The 10,144-nt window shown below is 40.5% G+C and overlaps 1 protein-coding gene across 1 annotated transcript in view; it reads left to right on the top strand.

Moving 5' to 3' along the window:
• The first annotated feature begins 5,598 nt into the window (after positions 1–5,598).
• Positions 5,599–10,144, top strand: part of LOC140549555 (NLR family CARD domain-containing protein 3-like) — a 262,555-nt gene continuing 258,009 nt past the window's right edge. The window contains 6 exon segments of the mRNA XM_072673292.1: positions 5,599–5,668; positions 6,065–6,143; positions 6,422–6,538; positions 7,296–7,350; positions 7,488–7,692; positions 7,852–9,628. Coding sequence (XP_072529393.1) covers positions 6,088–6,143; positions 6,422–6,538; positions 7,296–7,350; positions 7,488–7,692; positions 7,852–9,628 — 2,210 coding nt within the window. The 5' untranslated portion in view covers positions 5,599–5,668; positions 6,065–6,087.

Below are 10,144 nucleotides of genomic sequence, written 5' to 3'. Positions count from 1 at the left end.
GATTCAAGACAAGTGTATAGTTGTGTGAATGACGAACGCACTGCATTCAGAAATACAGTGAAATTCCAATGTTAGAGAGGCGTGCTCGTACAGATACGACAGCAAGATAAGACGTACTCAGGAGCTTTAGGGAAGGGAGATATTGCATGTACAAGTACTGCACATACGAGACAGTACACAAGACAACTAAACCAAATGAAAGCAAAGACTGTATTTATCATGCAAAACTTCTTTCAACATATTGACTGTATTATTCTTATTTATATGTGTTTATAGTTTTGTCTTCAGCCCAGTGACAGCTACAGAGACCAGAGAAGGTTAAATACCTGCAGGTATTTATTGAGCAAAACAGAATCCATAACAATAAAACCGTTTGAGAAACAGTACCCTACATGCATTATTAAGAGTTATGAGCGTATAGAGCATGGACCTTAACTACAGTTAGAAAATAAGCAAATAATAAGTAGGTTAAACCTTATGTTGGTTTAAGATCCAGTAGGTTAAACTTCTTGTCACAGATGAATTTTTAATGGTACACAGTAACCCAAGGTACATGATACTGTTGTATAATGGATAGAGCAGCAAGGCTTTACAACAGATTGTTGAGTGAATAAGGCAAACACCACATATGAACACTGCCTGTATGGTACCTGTAGAGGACCTGGTGTGTAGACTATTAAAGGAAATATCAGAGTATAAGAAATAGTGTGAGAGAGAGAGCTGAAGAGAGGGCCAGAAAGTGATCTCTCCTCCACTGGAACTCTCTCTCTCTGAGGTCAACTCAGAGATGCTGTTGTTTTATCAATCATTAAGACCATTTTCAAAGAGCTTTACCTGTGACAACAGCTACCAATTTGAGCTACCAATTGTGCTGCAGCTGCTAGAGCTCCTCTTGATCTCCAGTGTGATCAAACATGGCTCTGCTTAATGCTCTAACCTTCATCTGATCATTTGATCTTCAGAACAAAGAGTTTCCGTTTCATCTGCTCTTTAATTTGAGAACATCCAGTGGATTCCTATCCTACTTTAGCTTTTTGTTTTCACATGTCCTAAATTGTTGTGCTTTGATGTGTGCATGAAACATAATATGGTATAGATTTCCATAAACCAGCTGTTGCTCTCGGTCACACGTGAATTGTCCCCACTGTAGGAGCTTTGGGAAATTGTATAAATAATATTGTATTTTCCCACAGTTTTCTAGTGTGTGTTTGTGTGTGCGCGCGCACGTGACAAAACTACAAATGTAGACACTTGTCCCAAAAACAAATGATCTTGACTGGATCCGCGGTGACCGGCGTGTGCACTGATCAGTTTAATGGTCTTACTTTCCAGCGGATACTTGGCGTTTGAACTCATCAGTGCGGAGGCAGGACTGAGTTTCACGCCCGTCGAGACGATTACTTTTCTGAAGTGCAGTCGACAGGGTGCGTAGTTTATAGCCAGAGTTTTGATCGGAACACATCAAAACAAATGGGTTTTTATTAAGCACCAGTCTAACTCTCGTGTCCACGGACGTTTTTCCTGAAATCCAGAATCACTGTGTACGTGTTTCAGCAGTTAAACAAAACTAAAGAAAAGAAACACAGCAACGCCAGGCCCTGGTTCTCTGCAGTGGGGTCAGCGTCGTCCATATGTCCCGCAGGATCAATTCTAAATGGCTGAAAATTGAGATCGCAGGATCTCCTCAGAATAATTCAGCAAACACTCCATGACGGCTCGGGAGGCGAAGGCCGAACAGATCAGTTTATCGCCCAGAGAAACGTCCACCTGGCTAAAAACGCTCGCGATGGGGTCGTTGATCAAACCGACCTTGGCTTGATTCGACCATTCCTAATTGTGCAGGTCAGGTACAACAGCGAACGATTCAAATCCAGATCCGCGTCTCCCGAACCTGCTAGTCCGGGCGGACTAGACTGAAACCTTTTTAATCAGCAGCACTTTATACAGGCCGGATGCTCGCCCCTGTGCACAGCGACCCGCCGATGTTCCGGAAAGGCCAGAATATGTGCCAAAGCTCCAGACGTCCTAACGTTAACGGGCCACTTCTTTCCGAGCCCAAACGCTGCGTTTCTTCTTTTTCAAGGTTAAGTTTGATGCGTCAGGTCAGTGGGTCTAAAACCAAATGACCCCGCAGGTCTTGTTTCCTAAAAAATGTTTATTTTGACCAAACGTTCCTCGAACTTTGGTCCGTTTTCCCTCTGTGGTCTAGGCAGAGTGTACCACGTCGTCGGATAGCTGATTTCTGAGAGACCTACCACTCAGCATCCTTTGAGATAAACGGTTTTAGACAACTTTACGCAGCATCTAGAAAATCCGTTTTGCGGAGACAGTTCGGACATGCGTTGCTGGGAAGCCTGGTGTAAACATCACCGTTCTCCTCCATGTCTTAGCAGGACTATGGGGGAGCGAGGTCGTGAGCGTCCCTTTCATCTATCCACGGATCAAATTTCTGACACCAACCTTTCCGTCTGACTTTTATTTGAACGCCGGATTTAGTTATTTTTCTGGTTCTTCTTCTTCTTAAAAAGAACCCTCTATTACCTCTCCGTCCAGATACCCAAGTTTATACATGGACGGGTCTCTTTTGAACACCTCGTTTATGACAAAAAAAAATATTCGTTGGAAAATGTTTGCAGGTGACCTTTGTGGAACGCCCTGCATTCTTTGGAAATGGAACCACTTCATTCACTTTAAATGTAGATATTTTGAGCCCCCAACCATTTAAATACAACATATAAATGATGATAAACATGAACTTGATTATGGCCTGTTAACCTCAACCTCAACGGGTTTCATTCCGATAGATCTGTGAAACGTACGGTTGTATGAATGCTCCAGATCTTTCAGTGTGTCTAAATACCTGTAAGTGTTTAAGTCTGTAAAATACCTAAACATATGACCCTTGAGAGTTTTGTTGAAACGTTCCACCACCGAGGCCTTCAGTTTGCTAGCTGCAGTGAAAAGTCTAATGTTATATCTTGTCAAAAGATTTTGAAAAGATTTGTTTAAAAACTCCTTACATTTGTTGGATTGTAGAGTGACGTGAAGTGGTCGTCTGCCTTCCAAAAGTAATATATATATATATATATATATATATATATATATATATATATATATGTATAATGTGAAGGAAACACCTCTTCTTTTTTGTTGGTTTAGAAATACTGAAGAAGTTAAAAAACACTGTGTCTATAAAATTGCTTTAAAAAAGGTATTAATCACCATAATAATAATAATAATAATAATATGTTGTATTAATATAACAAAACATGCCATGTATGTTTAATCAATGTAGTTAAATACATTTAAGTCAAAAAACATGATAAATATGGATATGGAATAATTTATTTTTTTTGTCTACATCAAGATAAATATGCATAATATGACACAATAAAAATGAGAAGAGGAACATGTTTAATAAACGAAATGACAGCGTGCAGAAAAATAAAGCCCTAACAGAAGCAGCAGCCCTTTTTTCACCAGCCTCAAGCTTTCATTAGAATTGTATAAAGGGATGCAAAATAACGAATCAACGCCTCAAAGAGATTTTTGGAAAGATAGTCGGACGAAGATTCTTCAGCCGTCAAATTATCTTGCAGCTGGTGGTAAAACCTTTTTCAGTATACTCATTACAAATTACATTTTTATCATTTTTTGGTTCCAGGGTTCACTCTCCCGACACGTATCAGAAAACCTTTCTTTTTCTCCTTCTTCTTCTTCTTTTTCAAGTCGACCAATCTCCTCATTCTTCACCTCTATATATAGGCCCACTGACTGCTTACAAGATTGTAGACACCTGTGATGCTAATTAGTGGACTCACCTTGATTTGATTTGGTCACATTATTTTCAGGGGTACCATCATTTTTGTCCCGGCCTGTTTAATGACTTTACTTTTTAAAATAATTCTGTTGAAGCATGGTTCAAAATCAATGTCTGATTTTAATTTGTTCATTTTAATCAACATTTTATGTATTATTACTTTTGTCAGATTCAAGTTATTTATTTCTGTGACCATTGTGGGTTTTTCTTTCATTAACTGAGGGGTAAACACCTATACACACATGTGGTAATTATTACTCATATTGCTTTTTTTGTGTGTTTGCACTTAGGCTAAACACTTAATATATAAAAATTTGTTGGTTCAGAAAATATTTTATATTCTTAAACCTTGTAATCATTGGATCATTGTTGGTGGTGTAGTTGGTGTTTAAATCATTTGGAGTTCCGTTCTTAAAAACTTTTTTAATAATAGACTCCTCCTTCTTCCATGTTTCTCTGTTCATTAACATCATTCTGAACAGATTTCACTCATTCAAACAACTCAGAACGGTAGTTAAAAAGGTCAGTTTTAATGGTCTACTTACTAAAACAATGTTGGGTTTAAATCAGGCTCAGGCTCATAATTACAGTTTATGGGGTGTGTATGTGTGAAGTGTGAGTTGGTCTAATGGGTTTATCATCATCTACAGACTGCAGACGTTACGTTAAACAAGAAAGACTTAGAGACAGGTAAGGATTGTAAGACTTCAGCAGCACCACTGCTGTCCTGGGTTCTGTTTATACCCTGGAGGAAACATTTACCCCCTCAACTGTCATTGTACAATTCTCCCTCTGGTTCTCTCAGACTGAAGCACTTTAAACTTTGAATGTTTTTGTCATGGGTTTCAAACAGGAATTAACTAATTAATCGCATGACTTTCTGTGATTAAATACGATTAATCACACTTTTCCTTCTTAAGAGTAAAGCTTTTAATAATGGATATTTAAATGTACAATAAAGGAATCAGGGTAAAATGAACACAATGAGAAAGAGAAAGAGAGAAAGAGTTATAAGATTTTAATCCATATTTCAGCATAAATAAAATGTAATCTACTTTCTGTAACTCAACAGTAGCAACGTCGTGTTTACATCCCTAAATAAAACCTAGTCTCTGTAGAAAGACTGAAGTATCGGAGGACATTGGTGCCAAACTTAGTAAAATTATTCATTTGTCATAAAATAAATTTTTACCTGTTAAAGTTTCCAGATTAATAATTATAGATGTTTTATAATACCGTAAATCTTGTAGAGGGGTGTAGGCCATCCCTTCAGTGCATTCCTGTAAAGGAGGTGTCATAAGGTGATTAGTTGCATACAAAGGTGGGACAGAAAAGGGGCCTTAAGCACAGTCTTATGATATCACACCTCACAACACTTGCTGGCACAGCGCTGAAGTGCTTCATGTGCATGCTGCTTAGATACATCAAGTGTTTCCTGCACTGCAGGATGTTCAGAGAGCTGAGGTCTGAGACAGGATACAGAGTTTAAAGAAGAGCTTAAAGAAGAGTTTTAACTTGTGAATTAAACAGAACGGACTCACTTCTGGATCTAATCTAGGATCTGCTGAAAAGTCAGTAGCCTTGCAGACTGGAAACAGAGCTTTGCTTATCTGGCTTTGCTAGTTGGAGTGTAATCCCACCCACTGAGCCACAGTTGAACACTGCATTCTGATTGGTCAGGAAACACATCACTCTTTTCTCTTCAACCTGTAAAACCCCTTGCAGCACTTCCTCCTCTGGTGAGGAACTAATCCAGTCTAAACTGGTTTAAAGTGAAAGTGAAATCTTCAGCAGCGAGTGTTTAGCTGAGAGAAGATCATGAAGAAGATCTGGATAAAAGGCTGAGAGGTAAATACTGAATCTTAAACTACTAGAATTTACTGTCTGATTAAAAGCATTTCAGCCTCACAGAGATCAGCACTATAAACCTATATAGGCTATATATATATATATATATAAAATAATGGAAAATTGTCTGTGTCTCACTGGACACTGTTCGGACCTCCTGGTGTGTCAGACCTGCTGTGCAACTCTTTAACCTTTCAGAATATTTGATCTGCTTGGTTTCACCCCGATAAAACCACAGGATATTTATCCAGCACAGATTTGTGTTTATTTACCTTTGCGGTTAGGCATTTTGGGCTGTAGTCAATCAGCTGGGGTGGGAAACAATTTGACTACTGTGTGTATGTATGTGTGTGTGTGTGTGTGTGTGTGTGTGTGTGTGTGTGTGTGTGTTTACAGGACTAGGTGTAATCTGAAGAAGAATGATGACCTCCACAATGAGTGTCTCTGGGAAACAGGACACACAGAAAGCTGAGAGGTGAGAGAATAAGGGGATTGGGTGTAAAGTGAGTGTGTTCTCACACCAACATGCTGGAAAGGTTGTAGATCATGTCTGATACTGGTTGTGTTCTAGACTGGTTCAGGGTAAGAGATCAGACTCACCTCAACCCAGCTGTGTGTCCATGAAGAGTGATAAGTCAATGGGTCAAAAAATAAACTTCAGAGAGGAAAACAGTTGTATTTACACAGTTACACTCAATAATATAAATATAATTACCTGTATTTATGACTTTGTTCATCATCTGTATGGTTTAGTGTGATTCAAAGGGAGAGAGCAGACTCCCCTGATCCCAGCCATGTGTCCATGAAGAGTGACAAGTCAATGGATAAAGGAATAAACTTCAGAGAGGATAACAGTCGTACTGAGCTCAGGTAAGGATGGTGTGACTCTGGAGAATGAGATGAGAAGATACTTTTTAGTAAATGGTTGAAGTTACTGAAGATTCTGACAGATTCTAAATAAAGCATGAAGATACAGACTGATTCCATACAGCTCTTCATTCAGTGTGATTCATAATTTAACATTATAGAGAGAGCAGACTCTCCTGAACCCAGCTATGTGTCTATGAAGAGTGACAAGTCAATGGACGCTCCACTGACCTTCAGAGAGGAGGACTGTTCTCCTGAACTGAGGTAAAGATAGCTGAAGTAAGAATGGTGTAGGAAAGTGTTCATCACTTCCAGTCCCACCTGATGAACCTCAGCAGGTGAGTGGAGAGAGTTATAGCAGGGAAACACTAAACAGCTGTCACTGTCAGTTCACAGCAGATCAACAGGAGCTGTCATTAGTAATGTGGAGTTCTGATCAGCCTCCAGCTGGTTGCTGTTGAGTTCATACTGAATCCTGTCGTCTACTGTCAGGTCTGGGTTTAAAGCTCTGTGGGTTCTGTGGGTCGGGTTGGTTTAGGCAGAAGGTTCTAAGACAGTATTTGAGTCGGACCAGAACATAATTAAAGCTGTAATGCTCAGCATTCAGACTGTAAGCTGTGATCTAACACTAATGGAATACTAATGTAAGATATGCTGCACAGTGGATGGAGCTGAAGGCTTGAATGAAAATGAGAGTGTATTTAATGTGTCACTGTCCTCAATATTCTACCTATAAACACAGTGTTATATTTACCAACAGAGACCAGCAGGAGACATCAGACACCACCAGAAGAAATATGGACTCCATATTGAAGGTGTGTGTGTAAATTAATATATAATATGTTTTATTATTATACAGTTTGTCCAGTAAAAACAACACAGCACCAGCAACTATAACCACCAACAGTGCTGGTTAACAGGACCCTGTTTCTGTTACCATTTATTTAATCAGGAGCTGGAGCACAAAGTCATCTCTCTGGTAAAGAATCAGCTGAAGAGGTTTGTGAAGCTCCTGAGTCTGGATTACCCAGCATGCTCTGAGAGAGAACTGGAGGATGAGGATGATCAGAATGGTGTCAGAGAGGGGGCGCTGAAGATCACACTACACGCCCTGAGGAACATGAACCTGACAGACCTCGCTAACATATTACAGACAAGTAATGAGATCAGGGTCATGTGATTACTAATTATCTCTAGTAAATTAATTTCAGAAGTTTAAATTATGATAATTTAGTTAAATGTCTTTAGTGATGACACATGTGGCAGAGAAAAAACTACATTTTAATATTTACGTTTTCCCTTCGTCTTTTAATTAGAATTGGCTCCTTCCTGTCACCAGAAGCTCAAATCCAGACTGAAGGAAAAGTTTCAGAAGATTAATGAAGGAATCTCAAATCCTGGAACCTCAATCCTTCTGAATGAGATCTACACAGAGCTGTACATCACAGAGGGAGGGAGTGGAGAGGTCAATAATGAACATGAGGTCAGACAGATTGAAGCAGCATCCAGGAGACCAGCAACACAGGAGACACCCATCAAATGCAATGACCTCTTTAAAGACCAGTCCATCAGAAGTGTGCTGACTAAAGGAGTTGCTGGAATTGGAAAAACAGTCTCTGTGCAGAAGTTCATTCTGGACTGGGCTGAAGGAAAAGCCAATCAGGATGTCCTCTTCATATTCCCACTTCCTTTCAGAGAGCTGAATTTGATGAAGACTAAAAAACTCAGTCTTCTCGCTCTTCTTCATAAATTTTTCAAAGACACAAAATATTTAAAACCAGGAGACTATCATCACTACAGAGTCATGTTCATCTTTGATGGTCTGGATGAATGTCGACTCCCTCTAGATTTCCAGAACAATGAGAGCGTATTAGATGTAAGACAGTCAGCCTCAGTGGATGTGCTGCTGACCAACCTCATCAAGAGGAACCTGCTTCCCTCTGCTCTCCTATGGATAACTACTCGACCAGCAGCAGCCAATCAGATCCCTCCTGACTGTATTCACCAGGTAACAGAGGTACGAGGGTTCAGTGACCCTCAGAAAGAGGAATACTTCAGGAGAAGGATCAGTGATCAGAGCCTTGCTGAGAGAGTCATTACACACATGAAGTCCTCAAGAAGCCTCTACATCATGTGCCACATCCCAGTCTTCTGCTGGATTGCAGCCACTGTTCTCGAGAGGATGTTGGGTGAAGCAGAGAGAGGAGAGATCCCCAAGACTCTGACTCAGATGTTCACACACTTCCTGATCTTTCAGATCAAACACAGCAGCCAGAAGTACAAAAGAAACAGTGATGTTGATCTTGACCAGACCAGAAAGATTATTCTGGCTCTGGGAAAACTGGCTTTCCAACAGCTGGAAAAAGGCAACCTGATCTTCTATGAGGAAGATCTGAGAGAGTGTGACATTGATGTGAGAGAAGTGTCAGTGTACTCAGGAGTGTGCACCCAGATCTTCAGACAGGAGTCTGGGCTGCAGCTGGGGAAGGTTTTCAGCTTTGTGCATCTGAGTGTTCAGGAGTTTCTGGCTGCTTTATATGCATTCCTGTCCTTCATCTCCAACAAGACTAATGTGCTGCAACAGAAAGACTCTGGATTAATTAGTTTCACCAAAAAGGAAACAATGTCTGACTTCCTGAAGAGAGCAGTGGACAAGGCCTTACAGAGTGAGAACGGACACCTGGACCTTCTCCTTCGCTTCCTTCTGGGTCTATCACTGGAGTCCAATCAGACTCTCTTACGAGGTCTTCTGACACAGACAGGAAACAGCTCTCACAGCAAAGAGGAAGTAGTTGAGGACATCAAGCAGAAGATCAGGGAGAACCCCTCTCCAGAGAAAACCATCAGTCTGTTCCACTGTCTGAATGAACTGAATGATCATTCTCTAGTGCAGGAAGTCCAAACATACCTGAACAGAGGAGGTTCCAGTGGCCTCAGTGGAGCTGAGCTCTCTCCTGCTCAGTGGTCAGCTGTGGCGTTTGTGATGCTGAATTCAGAAGAACAGCTGGATCTGTTTGACCTGAGGAAATATGGCAGTTCAGAGGAATGTCTTCTGAGGTTGATGCCAGTGGTCAGATTATCCAGAAGAGCTGAGTGAGTATTTTTATTCCTGAGTGTTTCTGGTTGATACTGGTTTACTGATGGTTTACTCCTTCTCAGTACATATTATATAACAAATCACCAGAACCAGTTTGTGTTCCTCCACTCTCTGTCCCCTCTGAGACCTGCCTTCCTCTTCTGCCTGGGCTGGATATTTCTCTCTCTTCTCTGGTCCAGATCACCTTCTGTTCACTAGTTCTCTCCCCATGCTGCTCCTCTACTACTACAGTGTGTAACTTCTACATAGTGAGAAAATAGGGCAAATGTTCAAAAGTGAGAATTAGAATGAATAATACATGCAGGAGAATCCAAAGACAGGCCTAAAACAAAGCCAGGTCAAGGAACAGCACAAAACAGCCCAAGCTAAAAAAGGGAAAAGCCAAAAACAAGGAGGAACAAAAGATCAGTCAAAATCACAGTCAGTACAAACAGGAAAGAGCTGCTCAGTCTGCTCTGAGAAAACAGGGGCAGAACTTCACAACACAATCAGTCCAGTATTTATAATGAAAA

Source organism: Salminus brasiliensis, chromosome 2 (genome assembly GCF_030463535.1).
Source record: "Salminus brasiliensis chromosome 2, fSalBra1.hap2, whole genome shotgun sequence".
NCBI lineage: Eukaryota > Metazoa > Chordata > Actinopteri > Characiformes > Bryconidae > Salminus > Salminus brasiliensis.
This window is presented reverse-complemented; position numbering and strand designations above follow the sequence as displayed.